General features: G+C 45.8%; 1 protein-coding gene across 6 annotated transcripts in view; it reads right to left on the reverse strand.

The window, feature by feature from the left end:
• The window catches only part of MIB2 (MIB E3 ubiquitin protein ligase 2), a 50843-nt gene extending 29742 nt beyond the window's left edge, over nt 1-21101 (reverse strand). For 3 of the 6 annotated variants that reach the window (XM_075773122.1, XM_075773120.1, XM_075773118.1), the window contains exons 1-4: nt 20979-21101; nt 20429-20562; nt 3997-4347; nt 3354-3525 (exon numbers count right to left, since the gene is read on the reverse strand). In XM_075773122.1, the coding sequence (XP_075629237.1) occupies nt 3354-3525; nt 3997-4243 (419 nt within the window). In that variant the 5' untranslated portion in view covers nt 4244-4347; nt 20429-20562; nt 20979-21101. Of the gene's footprint in view, nt 1-3353; nt 3526-3996; nt 4348-9236; nt 9544-20428; nt 20563-20978 lie in introns of those variants that run through there. The other 3 variants (XM_075773123.1, XM_075773121.1, XM_075773119.1) reach the window with 3 other exon arrangements.
• Between the last annotated feature and the right edge of the window lie 1794 nt (nt 21102-22895).

The raw sequence follows: 22895 nt of genomic DNA on the forward strand, positions 1-22895 counted from the left end.
ATGTGGTGGGTCTGGCAACAGCAGTGCAGGTGGCAGCACTTTGCTGCGCAAAGATGTCGCACTGCCATCTCTGAAATTGTCCTACTAAAGGTCTTAGCTTCCTCTGTCAGAGGATCAGCGATGGCAGCAGTTGCAAGATGGGATGCGTGGTGATGCTCCCTCACAACGGACTAAGAATGGAGACCAGGGAGGGACTGAAAACTCCCAGTTCTTGATCTTTGGTTAAAGAGACAGTTGATGTGACAGATCTGTAATACAGCTGCTTTCCACGGTTCTACATCTGATCTCGCTGATGGTAAGCCAAGGCCTACAATAACGATATATAAGCAGCCTCTCCTTCATTATGCAAAACCAAGATTATGGGAAGCTGTCAAACAACAGTGGGTAGCAACGAAACCTCAAGAAAACCCAAACCCACACAGCAAGTTACCACGCCTTTTTAAATACACCGCTTTTTTTTGGACCTTGGGGAGCTGCCAAAGGTTTTCTCTTCTATTTTATTAAGGAAGAACATTGAGATCAGTGATCTAAGTGATAGTCCTAGTGAGTCATAAGTATGCAATTTTTGTTCTTCGAAAAGGATGCTGCATCGCCTAAGGCAATGTGTCTTTACAGCTCAGACTGCGGTTATTCCAAAGAAACCCTCTCTGGGGCATTCTTCAAAAGTGATCTCCCTCCCTGCCCCTCATCTCACTTATTTTTTTTAATCAGAACATTCCATTCTTAATGCAGAACACTAGACCAACAAATCATAGGCTCACATTTGCTTGAAAGCAAAGGTGTTCCTACTTCTTCCTGCACTGGAAGACATTTCTGAGTAAAATTGTTTCAGTTTGCCAGCTCCCTGCATGAAACCTCGTGCATAAAACACATATGCACTGCAGTTAGAGTATTCTACTGTCCAACTCAGTCAAATGACTGAAACAAAAAGCATTTCTGACAGTCTGTTTTCTCCAAAAGCTTAGTGACTTTAAGAATCACAATATACCTTTCATTCATCTTTAAAATTGCAGCTTTCCACAACTGGAAGCTTCTTCATTGTGGATTTCTAATTTCTCTCCATCCCTCAGCATGGCTACATTCAATACCTGCCATGTAGGAACAGCAGGAAAAATATTGTATTATCTAATTACAGTTACTGCTGCTTCTTCCTTTAGCCCTTACTGAGACTCCCAGAAACCACTGCCACATCCGACAGGCTCATGCTGTGTCCCTGATGTGACACACACCCCTTTTTCTTTTTCTTTTTTTTTTTTTTCTTTTTCAGTTAGCTGCCTGGTATAAGGAAGATCATTGCTCCTGCTAACACACACTCACATAAACTAGAATACTGCTACTTTAACAAAAGCCTTGGTATTATAGGCTCTGGTCTATGTCTAGACTTCTTTTTATCAACTCAAAAAAAAGTTAATTAATATCACATCTTCCCTAACCACTGGATGAACCACACTCGCAGAAAAAAGCAAAGGAGTTTAGGAAAAAAACCAAACCAACCAAAAAACCGCTAAAAGGCAAGCATCATCAAACATCAAATTCTGGTCTAGTGGCCGTCTACCTCCGAAGAGCCCTCCAGTGCTTCGACGGCTTCCAGAGCGGTGCTGCAGTGTTCGTGAAAGTCAAACAACTCGCACAGGACAGTACTAGGTCTGACAAGTTTACTGGCAGTCTTCCAAGCTCGTTTTCACACTGACAGCAAGCACTCTACCACCTAATTCAAACGGCAACCTGGACACAGGTCAGATGCAAGCCTTGAAAGGAAAAATTGCTCTATTGACATCTCTCACCATTCAGATTCCTCAGAAAAGGAAACAAGTTCTACAAAGGATAAGAGTCCTGGGGAGAAATTGCCCAGCAATCTACATTTTGATAAACGATAGCATTCTGGGGTATTCCTGATGAGAGTTGGGAGAGGCAACAGAGCTGGCCTGCTACCCAAGAGAAAGCAACGCTGGGCAGCGCCCCGGAGAACCCGTGCAAAGGCCAGAGAATCTGGACTGCTCTGCAACGGTGCAGCCTCTTACAGTAATGGTTGACTACTTTTTTCTTCTTTAGATGTGAGGAATATTATGTACCTTAACAGCAGAGTGTACTCAGACACAAGCAGGCACCTCTGAGTAATTACTTGGAGCTAACTATAATATTCATACAAAGAGAGAGGAAAAAAAAATGTCTATTTTTATAGATAAGTATATTTTTATATTATATATGTAAGCTCATTTCACAATAGGATCTGACTGGCTTGTCACATTAACACAAGCTCAAGAAACGTCCTAATTTGGTGGATGAACACAAGCCTCAAAGCTCAGAGGGGACATCTTCGGACAGCAACGTTTATCCCCCTCTGCTAGCTCTTGGAATTCTGGCTCAGCCACACTGGGAAAACTATGGAAACTCCAGAAAGAGCTTCCCATATGGGAGGAAAACCAGCTGCAAATCCGACACCACTGGCTTTAGCAAAGTAATTACACTTTTCATTCCACAGACAGATGCAATGCACAGTGATATTCTCTAGTGGAATAAAAAAAAGAAAATCAATGACAGAGACAAGAGCTGATTTCCTATTACTTTTCCCAAAGGCAAGAGGATTGCAAGATTATTGCAAGATTCATCTTCATGCCCACCTTAGGAAGCGCAAATGAAACTACTGTTGAGACTATTTTTCAGTTCTTCCTCAGGACAGGAGAACAGACCTCTGTGTTTTGGTACATCAGGAACGAGCATAAAATTATGGATACTGTTCGACAGTCATCAGGGTGGCAGTGACTCCCAACAATGCTAATATGCAGAGGCAGAGTACAGAGTAAACAAGAAGGTGAAGTTCTTTAGTGAATAGTACAGACCCTGAGAAGAAATCAGCAGTTTGGGAGCACAAGATTCCCGTCAGCCTCCCTGTGGCCACTCAGTTATCTGAGAACAACAAATAGCAAAGCATGTCTAAGAAATTATTTAACTGGGGGGAGAAAAAGAAAAACCAGAGCAAACATTCTGAATTTTTACCTTAATTTAATTTTCAGAAAAATTCTGCTGATTTGTTTGCTTTTTTCCAAGCAGCTCCATAAAAGAGCCAGATCCAGGCTTACACTATTCTGTAGAACGGTGGTCCCAAAACTTTTTCAATCGTGCAACCCTATCAGTAAAAAATTTTGAGCATCTCCCATTGTACGTACATTTATTTCTTTATAAATTATACAGACACGTACTACTGAAGTTCTATTATTTTATTCCTGCACTTCAATAGATCACCTTGCACATGCCCTGAGGCACACACCCCCCGCTTTGGAGACCACTGCTATAGAATAACGACCTATAAATCTCAACATGGTTAACTGGACTTCCCCTATAGCACCACTTACGGTTGTGAGTGTGCTGTCTCATAGCGCTCGAAGGAGTGCGACAGATCATGCTTGTTGTTCATGTAACACTGTGTGCACAAGTCATAGTCAAAACACATTTTGCATTTCCACCGCATTCCCCGTATGCCATGTTTCTTGCAACAGTCACAGATGATGTTAGGGTGACGGACACCTAGGAGAACAAAAGCAAAGGATTGTAAGATCCACACAAAATCCAGAGAAACCAGGCTGACCAGGTTCTTAGAACTACATCAGCATGTTTTAAAGAGAAAAATTGTGTACTTTGCATGTATTGAAGATGATGTGATAATATAATATGAAGTGATATGTGTAATATGAAGTATCCATTTCCTGGCTTAAAGGGACTCTCATCCTAAGCCATTCTGCTAGATTCTGGCATGATAAGTCAGCAAAACTGTTAGACCCACAGATAAAGAAAGCGGAAAGAAAAGCCTTTGCATAGAGGCAAACAGGAATTTCATTGCCATGAACTGGCTGAGCATACACTGCTGCTCAGCATCAGTCCACAGGCAGTTTTAAAAGGCTTAACGTTGCAGCTAGCATGCGAGGCAGATGTTATGTATACTAAAGGAGAGGGGTTTACAGCACTAGTGTTTGTGCTTCTTGTCCATGCTATACTTACCTATTTGTGCATTATCATACAGAAGAAGGTCATAAGCTCCTTGGAATCCAGTCCGATAATTAGTCCTGTTGCCTTGATCCCACTGCACGACCACAGTCTTATCTGGAGTGGTTGGGCTGCCTGTCCGACCAATCTCAACCACAGTCCCAACGTTCCCTTCACCGCTGTCCTGGCTGCCCCACTTCCAGTCCACTCCACGAACTACCCGCATCCCAACCTGCATGCTGGCATAGAGGTCCACGTCCATTGATCTACACAGCAACCCCTAAAATTCTTCCACGTAAGGAGTCTTGGAGACAGGCAGTGTCATCAGCAACACATTCAGCATCATGAGCAGCATGTTCAGCACACCTAATAAGACAACATACAATTAAGTGATGCCACTCAACATATCACAGCGAAAACTTTCATAGCAAGAAGAGCGGATGCCATTTCAGCTCATACCTTTTGTGCACAAACTCATGGTGAACAGCAGGGCCAGCAGGTTTTCTAGATTCGACTTCTCAAACAGAAAGAACTCAAATCCCAACTTGAATTACTTATCTCACTCTGCTGTAAACACCATTATAAGACATTCTGTGCAAAGAGATAATACTGAGGAACATCCTGACTACCTTCTATTTAGCTTAAATCTTAATTACAGTCCAGCTGGTGTTTTAAAAATGACAGCTGCCTTTAGCAAGTAAATTTGAAGCACCTTTTCTTCATAGCATCATAGGTAAATCTAACTCTAAGCCCATTAAAAAAAAAAAGGCAAGAAAGGTACCTTTTTTCCCCAGAATGGCTACAGAAGAGGTCTGACCTGCTGAGTAGATAAATCTGTACTTTATTTAAACCAGGGATCCTCACAGCTTTAGCACAGATGAGAAGGATACACAAACAAGCCAGATTTCCAAGGCACTGAAACATCTGGATCATATCCAAAAGACTTATTCCAGAGCACTGGGTATGAGGGAAGAGAACTGAGCAAGAAGTCTTTACAAAACTCCAGTACCAGCTCTTGGTTTCAAATTCAGGAATATGTGCAACAGCTACCAGAGACACAACGACAACAGAAACAAAAAAGCACAGAAAAAAGAGTTGGAAGAAATGACCAGGAAAGGACCTGCAGCATGATCTTAGCAACAAAAAGTCAATGCCAGTCTATTTTTGAGGAAGACTCTTCATACACATCTTATCACATAATACCACACTGTTGAGTTTCACTTGCCCAGAAAGATAGTTTTGGTTTTGGTTTCAGCATACAGGAAATTTTAAAGATGCACATGAAAGAAATGTTTGTCTGTTTTCCAAAAGTAATAGCAGTCTTAAAAAAAGCATCAATGTCAGAGAAATGTCAATCTTTGCTGCTCTTTATCGATGCTAGCTACAGCAGGAACAGGGAAGGGTTATTGCTTACTTGCAATAAGAACTGCAGATTTTGTGCTGGGATCAGTAAAAGCTTGGGGTAGCCTTTCCAGCTGTTGCCATGACAATTGGTAAATGAGTTGTATACTACACGGATGCAGCACATCCACAACTTTGAATTAAATCAAATAGATTGTCAAAGCCTGGTTTACCTCTTTACCAGAACAACAAGACAGAGTGTGGCTTTCAATATTTAGGGCCAAGCTGGTACTTTGACTTCCGGAAAAATCTACTGTAGCATCCTTTTATCTTTGGGCATCCCTGGGTTTCCCTCTTCCTCTCGAGCTATCCATAACATCCAAACTTTCCCCAAAATTTAAAAAAAAAACCAAATCAACAAACAAAAACCCAAACCCCAACAGAATGGCAAGGGCCAAATTGTGCAGATTCCAAAAGTACAGCAAATCTTACCCACTGCCATGACACAGAGCCAGTTCAAACCAGGCTGACAAACCAGCTGATGAGCTAATAGGATGCGTACTCAGACACGGCAATAGGAGCAGCTTTGTGCCACGTGACGTGTCTTTAACACTACCACCTACCAATAAGGCAACTGAAACCACGGAGGCCTAAAAATAAACTCTTCCTCCAGCCAAACATCCCCTTTTAGGTGTATGGAGGAGTAGTTTGATGCAAAATCAAGTTCCTAGCATGCAGAAAGAACCTGATATCCGTTCAGTTTTAGCATCTCTCTTGCTTCAGACTTTTCCTGCTACGCATCGCTGTGACATCCAAACACCTGTCACATGAGAGCAACATCAAACCCGAATGTCCTTGTGAACTTCATGTCATCTTTTGTTCTAATCATCACTAAAAGATGCCTTGGGCAACGCTTTCATTTAGACTTCCTTTGTAGAGGTGAATGTAACATTGCCGAGTTTAAGGTGCACCGGTGTTTATTGTCTTTATGAAAACAGAAATTTCAAAAAGACAGACTATCCTTTTTAGAAAGCACTGCAGAGCCTAATGAGATTTGTACAATCTCCTCTTCCTCCAGATCAGAAACAAATAAAATGGACACTTTATTGCTTTAACTAAGAGGCAGAACTGCTTTTTTAAAAGGCTGCTATCGACCAGTCAAGACAGTCAAACCCACTGCAGAGAAAACAAAGGGAAACATCCAACAATACAAAGGTACAGGAGAAGCACAGTTCAATTATTGCTACATGGCTCTTCCTTAAAAACAACAACCACCTCTCCTGTTTCATCCAAGTGAACTGGTGGAAGGTGGGGGTAGGTAATAACAGTGGGAAAAGGAATTGCATGCTTAGAGAAGGGAACAACGAATACCACAGGGATTTTTAGATGAGGATGGAGTGCCACTCCCCAACCTGAAGAGTTTTATGGTATTTCAGTGGGCCTTTTCCCTCTCCCCAGGAGCGAATGAAACATCACAGGCTTCAGAACTCTCGGCATTTCAAGGAAGGCAATGCCAGTTCCAAAAATTATTCAGCATTAAAGAATATTCCAGGCTGTGCCACAAACCCATAACATTTAAGTCACTGCAGTACAAAGGAGGATGATCTCTTGCTACCTGAAAACAGGACAGCAGGCTAGCACATCGTGACACATGCTCAACAGAGCGGTCAAACTGCAGAGTACCAACCTGAGGTCAGAACTGCCTTGGGCCTAGAAACGTGTGATGTATATACAGGCAAAACCACACCTTCTCTGTGCACCCTCCCACTACGTTTCTGACATGGATGTTACAGAGATCCCTTCTTCATGCTGCCAGCAAACTACACAAGCTACAGGAAGCCACTTTGTAGAAACCAGTCCTGGAGGAACACATCATTTCATTGCACTGTGAGTTTACTTAGGGATGCAATATAACATGCCAACATCAGGTGTCTTGCAGCAGAACTGCCAACAGACAGTAATCGCTGTCGGTAGCACAGGTACCAAGTTGCAAGGACAAAAATCCATCTAATCAGTAGCCCATAATAAGCTGGATCCAGACGGGAACAGACTTTTACTGCTGCCACAGGCATCAAGCTTCCCTTGGTTCTGCAGGTCCCTACGACTCACAAAGCAGCCGCTCGTGTACTCATCCCACAGCTCGAGGAAGCTATCGTAGTTCAACTGTACACTTGTGATGCTGAATACTAGTCAACGGAGCTGTCTGCACTGCAATGACCTTCACGCAATCCCTCGATCACTGCTCTGAAGGCTGTCGTCTTAACGCAAATACTCCATTTTCCACACAAGAAGGCACCAAATACATTCTGCATTCCCATCTAATCTGCAGGGGTGATGCGTAACAAGAGTAAAGAACCGTTCAAAATCTTTACAAGATGAATTACAATGCTCATGCAGTCTGAACCTTGCCAGAGACCAGTATTATTTACTTCCTAAGTGGAAATGTTTCACTCACTGAAGCAAATACTCCTCCCTTGATGCTGTCTGGGTCATAATTATTCCACAGAAGGATAGGTATAGCTGCCAGAAATTATTCACAGAGAAAACACCAGTTTCCTGTGGGAGTTTAAAGTAACTATGAACAAATAATCCATCATAAGACACAGGCATATTTCTGAATCCTGACCTAACACTCTGACTTCATCTACTGTGACAAAGGAAAGAACAGTCCAGGTATAATCTGTGAGTCCATTCTTAGGACATCCCAGTAATACTTAACTGGAAGAAAGGGAAAATACTTTAGCGCCTTCAGTCTGCAACATTTTAGTTGTAATAACTGTTGTGACTTCCTGCCGATATTCAAACTGTGCTTGGTAGAAGGGGCTCTCGAGGTAACCTAACATCTGTCCGGCAGGAGGCAAAGGTTGCTGCTGTACTGGATACACAGCAAACAGAACTGAACAGTGGTGTAAGCCGATTGACAAAACCAGTGCACGTAACTCAGTTATCAGGTTATTTGAGCAGTATGGTAAACAGAGGAAGATGCAAGTGATTTTGTTTCGGGTTAGTATTTTTATTTTTTTTAAAGCAGTTTCTTTTTTTTTTTCCCTTTACACGTATTTTGCAGTTTGAATTGTCTCCTCAGGTGAATTGTTCCACATTGGAGAGCTTGGCCTATCCTAAGGATGCTTCCTTAAGTGCCCTGGCTATAGCAAATACAAATCACCCACTTTTTCAAAACAGCAGCATAAGCCTGCGAAGCTCAGACTTCGATATTCCTCTAGAATTTCTAGTTCCTGAACATCCTTTGTGAACTCACATGGAGATGGCTACGGCAGAACTTTTATTACGGGGTCCCTTCCACAGCAGCTCACTTGAGCCTGAAATGCCCAGCTTTCCCAGCTGTTAACCCATACGCCTCAAGAGCAGTCATTAATATACTAAGCATTTTGGAAAACAACATCACTCCCATCTCTTACTATTTTCATACGCTTTGACTCTTCCTTTTCCTCAAGTACAGTCTGTTATTTTGGATATTATATCCCTAATAAGTGGAGATCTGCAGCATCCAACACCTGCCAGAGCGCTCACGCCGCCCGCTTACTTTCCTCTTCCTGCTCTTAGGTAGTTTTCCAAGGACTACAAAGCACACGCAGGCTACAAACCCCTACACCCGACCTAACAACTCGATCCTTCGGCCCCGGGGAAGCCCTGCTCCCAGCAGACACCCCGATCCGGCGGGAGGATTACCGGGAGAGCCATCGCTGCGCCAGAGCCCGAACGGGCCGGAGCAACGGGCCTCCTGCCGTGAACCCTCGGCAGCTCCCGCCACCGCCCGGTCCGCTACCACCGCGCCGGATCGGCGGCACCGCAGCCCGAGCCCCGCCGGCCTAAGCCCGCGACGCGCGGTACGGCTCCGGCCGAGGCGAGGGGCAAGCCCGGCCCGGCCCCCCCGCGCTCCCGCCCCGCGTTACCTGCCGGCGGGAGCCGTTCGGCCAGCCCGCTGCCCTCCGGTTGCCAAAGCCAGCTGCAAAGCGGTTTCGCTTCCCGGCAGGCGCCCTAGGCCCGTCCCCCGCTCTGCGGGGCGCTCGCAGCCGCCACAGCGCAGCCGAGCCGGGACACGAGGGGCGGCTCCCGGGCGGAGCCAGACGCTGCCCGGCCCGTTCCCGCTTCGGACGGCCCCGCCGGCCCGGAGAGAACCGCTCAGGGCACCCCGACGACTGACACCTCCCCGGGGGAAGCTGCAGCGACCCAGCCCCACGGCTGCAGGGCTGCGAGGGCAGAGGCAGGAGGAAGATCCACCCCAGATGAGAGCAAGCTCTTCCCCGCTCGACCCTAAAGCTCAGGCCGGCCCGGCCCTGAGGCACCCGGCCCGTTTCCACAGCCCTGAGCCAAGATAAAAGCCGGGTTTCCTTCCGAGAGCCGCAGCAGTCACCCAGGCCCCCTCGCAGTCATCTGCATCAGGCCGATAGTGAGCGAGGAGCCACCTTGTTCCCTCCGACCAGCCCTCAAGAGACTCCGTGCTCCAGCCAGCTGGAGACAGACATGGCTGTAGGTCAGATTCCCTGGAGAGTGGCCGCAGCAAGCATAGCTATTTTTATGCTTTAAAAGCCACAAATCCTGCCCAGATATCCACAGGACCAGGCCACGTGCAATTCCCTCGCAGTAGTGTTTTGCATCCTCCTTACGGCTCTCGCTCACGCGCGTGCTCTGAATGCGCGTGTCAGGCCTCCGACATGAGCGTGACAATGCAACGGGGTACACTGCAACAGGGCTAGAGACTGCCAGCTGAGGGCAAAACCTTCACCTTGGTGAATCCTGGGTGGATCTGGGCAGTCGTCACAGGAGTCAAGATTTCCTCCATAAATTCCCGTTCAGTGACAGAAAATACATAACATCATAAAGAGGAGAAAACACTCTGTCCTCTGCCTGACAAAAACAGGCAGATCAATGCTTTTTGAAACTCAGTATTTGTTTATTCAACACATACTGTATTTACACTGCCCCATATATATATTTATACTATGAGGCTATAAACCCATTCTTCCACATGACCTTTTGCACATGGTATACAATGCAACGAGTAAGAGAATTAAGCTGTGGCATCCTCAGCACAGCTCAGAGGTGGGTAGAGAAGCTTATTCTAATTAGAGGAGGATCTAAAGAGTTTTACAGCCTGTCTTCTGAGGCCCCTCCCCTCATACAAATGGTGAATAAGCAGCACAGGAAGAACTACACACAGGCTTGCGTTTATTAACTTGCAGCAGACTGGGAGTTAGCTTACATCTCGGCCGTCTCCCTAGTCTTTCATTCTCTGCGAAACAGCAAAGGCAGAAGAAGCAATAGCAACACGACAAATTAATGTTGATGAGGTTCTTCCATTGAAAAGCAACAGAAAGCATTGGAAGGATTAGGAAAACAGAGCGTAACTAAAAGCCATAACAATCAATAGTTGCAAGTGGCAGAAACCAGAGGAAACAAATGCAAACGTTTACAGGGATTACCGAAACGGACAATGATCCTTTTGGATCAGTGCTCATCAGGACTCAACAAGCAGAACAAAGGTATGCCAGGGACATTCCAGCTGTGAATTTTATTAGGAAATGAGTGGAATTGTGCTTCGGTATTTGATCCTCAACTCATCTCTCTCAGGGAAAAGGTGAACATATGCACAGTGCCCTGGCTCTGCTTGGTAGGACAGGATTCACTTGAGATCAGCAAAATAACTGCAAGCCAATAAGCTCTGTCAAGACAAACGTCACTTGCTTTATCCTTCCTTGATTCCAGTGCAGACTGGGCAAACCTCATAAAATGTTTACAGGCATCTAGCACAGACAGCCTGGAACAGAGCACATCACCAACACTGCCTGCAACAGCAGAAACCCGGAACATTCATTGCAACACAAGCAAGCAACCAGAATGATGTCGTTCATCCTTCAGGAGACAGTTCAGCAAGAAGACGCCAAAGGACACGGGTGGTAGTCCTGCTGGCCTCATACATTGCAGTGGGATTCTACACAAGAGCGAACGTCTGCACTTCAAATCAGGGACCAAAAGGATCTGTTCCCAACTAAAACAGATAGCAGAGAGGTACCTGACTCAGTCAGGAGCAGTTCATTCAACCATTCTGTATTATTTAGCTGCTGAAGTGGTTTGTAGTCACTGCAAGTATTTTATTTTAAGCCCTCACCATACACACACATTTTAACTGCTTGCTTCCAAGGGGACTTCGGGGACGCAGTGCCATTAAAAAAAGTCATACCAAGCAATGAAACATTCAGATTGATCAACTACCACTACTGTAAAGTCTCAAAAATTACTTTTCTATGTCCTTGCATTAGGAACATCAACAGAGATCCAAAGAAGTGTAATGGATAAATTAAATCAGCTCATATTGGCTTAAGAACTTCTGCTGTGGCTATGCAGTGGGTTTCAGCAGTACTGCTTTCTGCACTACTCCTACGCACATTCACCCTACAGAAATAAGGCTTGACAACGTTTTCCCTCTTCCTGACACAAGCAGTGTTTTTGTGAAACCAACACAAGTTGAACAGCTAAATGCCTGGCCAATGGTTATCTACACAATTAAGTATTGTTCCCTATTCCAGTTTCCCTACCTGCAAAACAGAAATACATACTTCTGTATTCTTTAATAACAGACAACAACTAGGATCAAATACCTCTGACCAAGGCTCAAAGCTGCTCAGGTAATTACCAAAGCTAGTATTGATGCCAATAAGCTCAAATTCAGACTTACCCTTCACTTTTCTGTCTCCTCAGCAAACAGGAAGAGCCCAGGCCAGCACAGCATACACTCTAACAGGATGCAGTGTAATTTCTCTCAAGGATACACACAGTTACCACAAATATATTCACTATTAAATGAAAGCAGAACAGAAAAGCAGCAAAACACACAGTAAATAATCCTTTTTGACTTATAAGGACACCCTTGTAGCTTTTGGCCCCGCCTGGCTCCCAGGTGAGGCTGTTAGGAGCCAGCAGCCCTTCCTGCTGCCGGCGGGCTGGGGTGCCCCAGGTGTGCTGCCTTGTGCAACCTCAGCCCCGAGGAACCCTCCCCAGCTCCCCGCACACCTGAACCCTGGGCACTCAACCTCCAGTTTCTAGCAGGGGCCCCATCTGGAGACTTCTGCCTATCCCAGAGCACTTTCTTATTATCCCAACTCCAATTCACACCACTTCAATCCCCGGCTCTACCACTTGCAAGTCTCTCTCCTTGTCCACTCTGAACTTTGGCTTTCTATGCAGTCCATTTGTACCGGGCCCAAAAGTCCTCCCCTGGAGATACATATTCTAATTCTCTCCCATTTCTTCAGAACAGAGCTTATCATCTACTCAACTCAGGCAGTCTCTTACTTTCAACTAGCTTCCCCACTACTCAAACAAAACCCTTGCCTTCTTAGCAGGTCTCTTCTAAGAAGCTCCCTGGTAATAGCGCCTTCTACTACCTATACATAAAACACTACTAAACAAGAAAAATAACTCTAGTATAAGGGCTGATATTGAATTTTAACACATGATAAAGTTTTTTGCTATCAGAATAGTTGGTTCAATAAATGAATTCACAAACACTGGGCTTTAATACTACCTCATAACACAGCACTAATACAAGTCCCACGTCTTGATGTGGAAAAACATGCAGTCAGGCCCACTGAGTTGTTTATTGTTCTCCAGACCTCATTCCAAAGCCCTTGCTCACACAAAGAGCAGCACTGTCAGATCAGGCCTTGTTTAGCCACTGAGACTGAAGAACCAGGCCTGGGTGGTAAAGCAAGTTAGCAGGAGCTGTACTACTTGGGGAGGTCCTGCGTGCAAGAAGTAAGTTTTGCAGATCAAAGCAAAGGACCAGCAGGTCAAAACCAATCATTTCCAAGTCATGAAAGAATTTTACTGATATCAGATCAAGTCCAAAAAGACAAGAACGGACCCCAATCCTGTCAACACTGCTCCTCTAAAACAATCATCTGATCCTGACTAAAGACATTAATTAATAAAAGAAACATTGAAACCTTCACTATCAGGGTCAGTCTCACCTTAGTTTTGCCACTAAGACTAATCTTTTGAACAATTATGCTCTAGTGTAAATTGGTCCTAGGTAAAATTTCAACAGAACAGGAATCTTCCAGCTGAAACCATGCTAATCTTACCAGGGACCAAGAGCAAATGCCAACGGTATCACCCCTGCCACCATTACATTGTGGTTCTTTTCATTTTCAAGCCCTACTGGTAACAGCAATGAACAGATGGCCAGAGACAGTGAGCACACGCCAGCTGAAATACAGTTTGGAAAGGATCTTGCATTCATTTTATCCTAGGAGAGGAAAGAATGCTTACGGCACTATAGGCAATGCTTGAGTTCAAGGCTGTGAGCATAGCACCCCTCTCACCCAACACTGCTTCGTCGCAACATTTTAGAAGTCTAGTAAGGCCCCACTCTCTATTTTGCAGAAGGCAGTTTCCAAGGCTTGATCTTCTGTGCCAACACAAAGATGGCTAAAGAGCCCAGTCACCCTGCAAATCCACAGTGCCCAGTTACAGCACAGAAGACACAAACTCTTAGTTCCCAGCACTAGCAGATCTCAGGTAGAAGAGTGACAACATCTCAGCCACTATGTGACAAACGACCACTAGAAATCCATTAAATTCCCCCCCTCACCCCACCAAAAGGATCTGCAGAATTGGCTGAATAGTTTAATATTTCACTACAAAGCCACAAGGTCTCAATGATACTTTGCTTCACTTTTCCTTCTGCTGTCAGGATTTCTGTTTAGTCTAAATTTTGCAAAACGGCATCACTGGCACGGAGGGGGAGAGAAGAGCAGATAATGTTTCTGTGGGTTAATATCAATAGCAGATAAATGAAGCCATTCTTACTGACAAATTACTCTCAGCAGAAAAAAAAAAATCAGAAATGGTGCAGCTGCCTCTTAAAACCAATCAATCAAGAAAAAGCCTGCATGAGGTTAAACCATTTCCATGCCCCATACCTCACCTGCTCTCAAAGTATATTTAACTGTATTACATAAACAGAATAAAGCAGGTGATTAATATGTCTTTGCTCAGGGATTAATATCTTATCATTTCAGCTTCACTGTGTAAGAGCAGGCACGCATCCTGAAATTCTGGGACACTGAGTGAAGAAATGCTAAAAATAACTAGCCAGACGCTATGCTCTCCCATTGAGTGCATTTTATCTCTACAATCAACACTTGCCCTTTACAAATCCCAGCCCATTGATCTGTTTTGCCTAAACTGAATTTTACATTCCATTTACACTGATTGTGTTCTAGCACTGATTTGTTATGGTGAAAGGGGAACAGGACCTTCCCTTTCAAGTTGTAGAAGCGATACTTTCAGTGGCTTACTATCTATTCTTTCACCTTGTTACAGAATGCAGGCCTGAAAGAAGCAAATTTATTAATGTTCAATAAGAGTAATTTTGTGCAAACCCTTCTGAGAAGCTTGACCCCAGCATTCCGGTTTCCTAAAAAATGGCAAACAATCTCAGAATAGAAAATGGCTGAAGTCTCCAGTTGGGTGTGAAGGCATGCATGAAAAGCTTGTACTCTTCTAGAGATGTCAAACTTCAACCCACCTGTGATGACAACAGACACAGAAAACTGAATGTGCTTCAAAAACCAAGCACCCATCTGCATAGCCTCAATCCAAACTGGTTTTGTCACCAAGTTATGGACCAAAAAAAGAGATTTTTGTCAGTGATAACTAACCAAATAAGTTCAACAGAGTGACAGTATCAGCCACACAATCTACCAGAAGCAAAGATATGTAGCACAATATTTTTAATTAATCAGTTCAGTGCTAACAGACTAGACCCATAAAATAAACTGGATTGCATAGTAGGTCAACATTTGCTTTAAACCATACAAATGCAAATACAACCTTCAGGAAACGCCACCAGTAAGCCAAAAATAAACAGCTGTCACAGGCTTCCAACAACAGAAGTTGTGGTATGCCACAGCATACTGCTTTTGGCTAGGATGGAGTTAGTTTTCTTCATGGTAGCTTCTACGGTGCTCTGTTTTGGATTTGTGACCAAAACAGAGTTGGTAGCACACTGATGTTCTAGCTATTGCTGAGCAGTGCTTACGCAGCATCTGGCCTTTTCTGCTTCTCACACCGCCCTGCCAGCGAACAGGCTGGGGGTGCACAAGAATTTGGATGGGAACACAGCTGACCCCAACCAACCAAAGGGACATCCCATATGACATCATGCTCTGCAATAAAAACTGGGCAAAAGAAATAGGAAGGGAGGATGTTTGGAGTAATGGTGTTTGCTTTCCCAAGCAACTGTTACACCTCATGAAATCCTGCTTTCTCCATTTTACCCTTCCAGTTCACATCTCTATCGCACTGGGGTGGATGCGAGCAAGCAGCTGTGTGGTGCTTCGCTGCCTACCAGGGTTAACTCACAACCCACAGAAAGGTGGAATATCTTCTGCCAGGTCAGGAATGTTCAAAATTTAGATTTACAAGTAAATATCAAACAAACTCTATAAAAGAACAAGTTCCCTTTACCAGCTTCTACTGAAGACAAAAACCTCAGGCTCTAAATTGGTGAGATCAGTGCTCATCTGCCTACTGGAGAATTAAGAGTGATTATAAGTGAAAGTTCACACCGGGCATCTAGTGGATCTCTCTTATTACATCCCACAAGATAATTGCTCATGAGCCCAATGAAATTGCCTTCTGGCTTTTGATGAACTGTGTTCTCTCCAGGAGGGAGAAAAACAGCTCCAGCCATTTGCTTTAATTGGACCTGACAGTTTGCAGATTGCTGCCTCAAGCCTTGAACAGCTCAGTAGCTGCGGCTGAGGAGAATCCACTTTTTCCTCAACAGCAGATTTCAGAGTTAAATTTACATTGCATTACAGTAAAACCAAACACACACGCCCTGCCCAAAAGCACCTACAACCACCAGGTGATGTTCTTTAAAAAAGGAAAAAAAAGCAATTATTTGCTAAGTTTTAATTAAGGTCTTTTTCACTTTATATAGAAAAATGGGAGAATGGTATTTTAACTTCCCCATACCCTCCATGGAAGATCTCTATGGCATAAGGAAAACAAATAAAAACTCACAAGCATTGCGCTGAGTGACTCCCCTGCCACGAATCACCATCACTTTTCTGGCTGTTGGCATGAAAAGGTCAATGGTCAACCACCTGGCATCCCTTGCACTGGCTAGCAGGTCTTTTTGTGCCCATTCAGAACACTGACAAAAATTATAATATGTAAAAAAAATTTAGTTTAATAAAGTCAAATATAACCTATCCAGGGAATCCAGAAAACCTCCATTACTTAAAGAACAAGCTCTACATATCTATCAGGAGTGGTTTCAGTGTAGTTTATCATGTCTTGTGGCCAAGGATGGACTGGGTGCCCTCATCAGAATTGCTTCCAGACCTATTTTCAATCACCTAGAAATGGAGGACCACACAGAAACATATTCCAACAACGAGAAATCTGTCTTAGCAGCCGATTTCAACTATGCCCTTAGTTAGACATTGCTCTAATATATTTCTCAGAGGCAAGATTATCTGGCCCAAAGCTGATGGTGCTGAGCCCCAGGTAAAGCTCAGGTCCACATCTCTTTCACACCAGCTATCACTCCTATTTACCATGAAAATATGGGTGACTTCATAATCCTCTAATCTACACAATTGCCTTGTCTATCCAGAAAGGCAGTAAGTGCCCCCAAAAGTCATTCCAAATTAGAAGATTAACATTACTGAAGGAGTTAAAAAAAAAAATTCAAGAGGAATTAATGCTGAAGTCCTGCTGGTAGACACATGGTTGAGTAGTAGGTTGGCGAAAACACAGTACTGTGGTTCCGTGATATAGCTGTTCACAGGTATTTAGGCGCCAGTACCCTCAGCAGTGGTGATACAATAGGATTACAAATCATCCAAGTGAAGAACACAATTTTCTCCAACTTTTAAAAATCAAAAGTAGCAACTTCAGACTCTGGCACAGAGCAAGCTAGAGCATAAAACCTGCTGAATCTCTGATGAGCCTTGATAGCTCATCCTACCAACTTGCAGATTCCCCTTCAGGCTTTCAGAACGGTCAACGTTGCACTCCTGTCAGTTTTCAGCCTGGAACTTGCCCTTTCTGTGCTCTGAAAGCAGATCAAAAGGTTTAAGTCTAATCTATCCTGACATGCCTTTGGCTAGAGAGACCTCAGCTGCGTGGGAGCACAATGAATTGAGTAGTTAGCTGTTGCTTTCCTTGCTGGTACTTAACAAAGGTTTGAGGGTCAGCACGTACACCAATTCGCTTACAAGTTTGTACATTTTAGAAGTACAGATGTTATCTTTCAGCTCTGGATAGCCGAGTACTTTAAAGAATGCAAGAACACTTTACACATGGGAAATGGAGCCATAGTTATATATGGAATTGGTGGCAGAGCCAGGAACAAAGTTCACATATCCTAGCTCCAAGTTCTGTTCTCTATAACCTGGCCCATACTAGTCACAGGAGAGGAAAAAAAAAGAAAGTATCAACCCACGATCCAGCGTGTATTCTTGCATTCCTTGGGGTCACATCAAGGAATGCGAATTGAGGTCTAAGATCAAGCCATTACTGTCCTGCTGGCACACATGTGCCTTCACTGATGCCATTTTCCACATACAGTCAGTCTAAACACTAGAAGACTTGTTCCGTATTCTGGGAAATTTCAAACACAGCTACAGCTCTCATTGCAGACAGAACAGAAATACTGAATTTGGTAAGTCTCCCAAGAAACAAGAGACTCCATTTTCTCACTATTTGCTTAAGGAGAGAAGAATCTCCAATGATCTCTCTCCAATCAGAGCTTCTAGTGAGATCATACCAAACAGTGCATTGGTCTCCCTCTGAGCACACTGTATTACAACACCCTGGCCCCTCTGTAAACGCCCTTGATATGCCACGGATCAGAATCCTTGAAAAACAACTAGGACTCAAGTAGTCTGCTCACAGGACTTTGCATTCTATTCCTGGATCTCAGCAACTGAAAATGAAAGGGGGTGATGAGTATTGTCACAAGCGGTAAGGTCACATTCAGCATGACCCTGAATTCTGCCAGAGCCCAGGAGCAGTTCTGTATCACAGATGATGAGCAAGGCAAACAGACTTGATGGGAACAGGCAGACAGGGGCAACATGACCTAGGAGAGCTTAATTATCAAGTTGGAGAAAGCCTTGAACTTCTGCAAAACCATAGGCAACCAAGACTGGTCTCTGCAAGCAACCAGTACTAATGCTACATGAATGCAAGGCAAGAGATGAGCTTGTTTCAGAGATAACTACCACAGCTCTCAACAGCCCATGGCAGTCACGTAGCCACACACTTTTTGATCAAGGTAGCTTAGAAAGCCATGAACATACTCCTTTCCAAGTAAAAGTAGAAAGAGACAATTGCAACCACCATACGTGTAGTACTTCTACCGTTTTTGCAACTTCCAAGGCATTTGTCAAAGTTTGAGTGGACAGATGCTATGCATGGATTCCCAATTCTTCCACATCATCCCAGCAGTGGATTAGCAGCCACTGCAGACCACAGCAGGAAAATAACAGATTCTTTGTATGCTAATTTGGCACAGGATTCTCAGTCATAGAGCTTCAAACATGCATTCAAAATAAATGTCAAAACATATGAAGGTATACAGCAATATCATAATAAGCAGAGAATTAAGGCAACTCAAATATCGTACTATTATGAAGATTCTTCTCATGTCAATGACTCAGCAAGGTATGCTGTGCAAAGAGAAAGGGACAGGAAACATACTTACTTTTTTGAAGCCTAAAAAGAGAATAATTATTCAAGAAAAGTGAACCAGGGGCAATGCTGCTAAAGGACAACTAGGTAACTGGTTGTTACACATGTTGCAGGCACGCCTGCCAGTCCTAAATGAACTCCTGTCCTTCCACCACAGCCATAGACAAGATTAGTGTGGAAAACAGGCATAAAGCACTGGAGACACATCAGTTAGAGCTGGGACTACAGTGTGAGTCACCTGACACCCAATCTACTGCCCCTGGCTGCCTTACGGAACAGCTTCTTGAAGGAACCATCATCCACCCAATGGAAGTTAGCTGCTCCAGAGACAAAACTAGACACCTATAACTCAGAGCAGAAAGTAAAGCTCAAAACAGGACAAGAACTTCTCTAGCTCTGCCAAGGGTATCGAAGCTTTCTCTTTCTGATTTCTGTTATCAACACGGCAACATGGCACACAACATTCCAATTGTAATGTGGGTTATTTACAGTAACCGCATCCCTTGACAATTCACTCATCTATACCCTGAAACCACTGACAAAAAATTCAACAGGTATGGAATTCAACAGTATGGAAGAAGGACCTAGAAGGATGGACAACTGCATTGTTCTTTGTAGGAAGCAGTTTTAGGAAATCAAGGAGCTGTTAAACAGAGGAGAAATAAGAACAGTATCCCATTTGAGCCAAATAAACTCCTTCTAAAGCAACAGAGAAGTGCAGAGGATATAATGAGGCTCTTAGCCAAAAACAGAGAAGGTTGAACAGTAAAGCCAAGCTCAAGTGACCTCCATGAAGGTGAGCCAGAGCTCACTTGTTTCTAAGTGAGGTAGAAATTAGAAGTTGTTACATTCAGAAAGTAAGTTCTGGAGTTGAGTGTCTGCAGGGAAATCAGAACAAAGTAGTGCTCCAATGCAGCTGTACCATCTTCTCTAGGTTTAAGTTTGGCCCTTGTTCTCATGACTCTTTCTGAGTTCAGGAAGACTGCAAGTATCACAGAAACACAGGAGAGAAAAAGCCACATGTGCTTCAGTTCTGAGTTATATTCAGCATACGGCACGTGCTCCAGTTATACAAAATGCCCAGTAGGAATCGCTGCCAATGTTTCAGTGCTCAGCCCTCACCTTAGCAAGTAAGGACTTACCTGCAGTACCTGTTTCAGAACAGGAAAACAGGATGTATGTTTACATCCTCCAGGGCAGCCAGCACTCACCATCCAGAAGAAAAGAAATAAAAATGGAGCAGGAGCAAGCAGACACATCCCACTACGGACTCAACCCTGGCTAAACGTGGCAGAAAGAAAACCAGCCACTCGGAGCAGCGCTATTCCCAACTTAGCCCAAGGAAGAAAAGGAGAAAAAGCCAGGCACGTACCTGACAGAGCCGAGAGACAACAAAATTCAGACAACCCTCCAGACAGCCACTGTCCTTAGCCAAGGGCTGTGTTTGCTTCCTTCCCTCGTTCATTCTCAGTGCAGGAGTCTGAGCTGGAGACCTGCTACAGCGGCCTAGGGAGAGAGCAGAAAACACGAGAAGCGGCTCAGGTGGGCTGCGGCCAGCGGCCCCCGGCTCCTTTCCCACTCGAGACCTCCCGCCGTCCGACACACGGGTCCAGCGCCAGCCCCCGCACTCGCGGCGGCACAGGCGGGCCCAAGCCCGGCCGCAGCGCCCCCGGCACCCGCCCGGCGGAGCCGCCTCCCCACCGCAGCGCCGCGTCCGTCCCCCCCCGCCCCCGGGGCCCGCCGCCCCGCGGGGAACCGGCCGCGACACCCAGAGACTCCCTCGGCCCCCGGGGCCGCCAAACCCCCAGGGCCCGCCGGGGGCCGCCCCGTGCCGCTCAGGCCGTGAGGTGGCCTCGCACCCACGGCGGCTGCACCGCGCTGAGGGAGCCCGGCCCGGCTCCCTCCAAGGCGTCCCCTCTTACCCCCGGGGAAGCGGCCGAGGAACCGGGCCGCAGCCGGCCGCCCCGCGGGTGCTGCAGCGGCGCCGCTCTACCCCGCTCCTCCGGGGCCGCCCGTGCGCCCCGCCCAGGCCGCTCGCAGCCGCTGACAGCCGGCGGGGCATGCTGGGAGAGGTAGTTCTCTGCCCGCCCTGCCCGCCGCCCGCGGGGCGCCGCCGACTACAAGTCCCGGGAGGACGCGGGAGACCCCCGGCGGCGTGGCCCGGCCCCGGCCCCGGCCCCGGCCCCGGCCCCGGCCCCGGCCCCGGCCCCGGCCCCGGCCCCGGCCCGCCCGCGGGGCCTGGGGGAAGAGGCGGTGCGGCGGTGGGCTCCCCTGCCGTGACTCCGGGCCCGGGCCCGGGGCGGGCTGCGGCGGCTCCGTACCGTGTTTTGGCCCGGGCACGGCTCTTGTCCTGCCTTGGCCGGCAAACGCCCCGCCGGTGCCTGAGCTCCGACCCGCCTGTGCTCGGTGTTCCTGGTGCGCCTGACGCCTTCGTGGGGTCGAGGATAATAAATGTTGGGGAGCGTCTGTGGTTTTCTCTGCGCAGGCAAAATAGCATTGAAACCCACGGGAATGGCTGACGGCGAAAGGATGCAGGATCCGCGCCGGGATGCTCTTTTTTAAATGTTCGATTTTTTGGGGTGATTTCAGGGTAACTTAGTCCACTGTAAGGGAGATTTTGGGATTCAGTGTGGCTCCCTTCAAGGCGCTGTGCCCCTTTGTTCGCCAGGTAGCCAGGAGGGCTCAGAAAGGCTCTAGGGCTGCCTCCCGGACAGCCTTCTGCCGGGGAGGGCTTTTCGCAAGGTCAGAGCTCGGACACTGCCTGCGTGGGATCGTCGGTGGCACTCCAACTCAGCACGCATCAATCTAAAAGCATAAAGTATTACTACCTTTATAATAACTTCCTTTTCAAAGAGGCAGAGGCAATTTATGAGTTTGGATCGGGTCTCTGCTGATGGTACCGACGACTCTGACAGTGTGGATCTCTCGTGCCTGTGGCAGGACACGCTCTACTCACTGACTTTATCCCTGCCGGTTTCAGAGACACCTTGTAAACACTTTTTAAGCTTGCCTGTCCTGTTCTGTTGCTCAGTGGCACATCAAGCATGGCTCCGTTGAAGCTAACGGATTGGAATTTTGTTTTACTTGTAGTCTTTGCTAATGTAGGCTGGCATAGCACAGCAAGGGTTAAAAGAGTGGCCTGCAGTGATAGCGAAGAACAGCATTGACAGCAGTAAAATCGAGTAATATGTTTGTGCCAAACCCAGAAGGCCTGCAGTATGATAAAACCACAAGCACAAAACTTGCCAGCGTGAGACGCTGCACCCACAACAGGAATAAGGCAGCAAAAAAAAAAAAAAAATCACATGCCATTCTTTTTCCCACGAGCCCATCAGGAATACTGTCTAGAGCCCTAAAACTCAAAAGGAGAAAACAAAGACAACATGCAGCATTGTTGCCTAGGGCTTATGAGGACTGAAGAGAGGAAAATTCTGAGACAAAGCGAGTCACAGCGTAGTAGCAGTTACCGTAACTTTTATGCCTACAGGGTACAAAGGACCTGTCCAAACCAAGCTTGTCATTGCCATTTGATAAAAGCCAAGTAGAAGGACTCCATGTCCCTTGTCCTCTGTGTTGCGTAAAAGTGATGTTGGCCAGACCGCTTAAACACACGTTGGGGCGATTGTGAAAATGTGAATGTGAAAATGAGTGAATTGAGTCTGACTTGGTTCTGACCAGAACCGCAGCGCGTTTTGCCCTTTGGCCAGAAGATGGAGAGTGAGTACAGGTCGGTAGTTGGGAATGCGGTAAGGGGATCTAAGCTTGCGCTGATGCTCCCTTCCTCATCTTGCGTTTTACCAGGCAGATTTATGTTAGTGTCAACACAGAAATACATTAGA

This window comes from Balearica regulorum, chromosome 21, assembly GCF_011004875.1.
Source record: "Balearica regulorum gibbericeps isolate bBalReg1 chromosome 21, bBalReg1.pri, whole genome shotgun sequence".
In the NCBI taxonomy this organism is placed as follows: Eukaryota; Metazoa; Chordata; class Aves; order Gruiformes; family Gruidae; genus Balearica; species Balearica regulorum.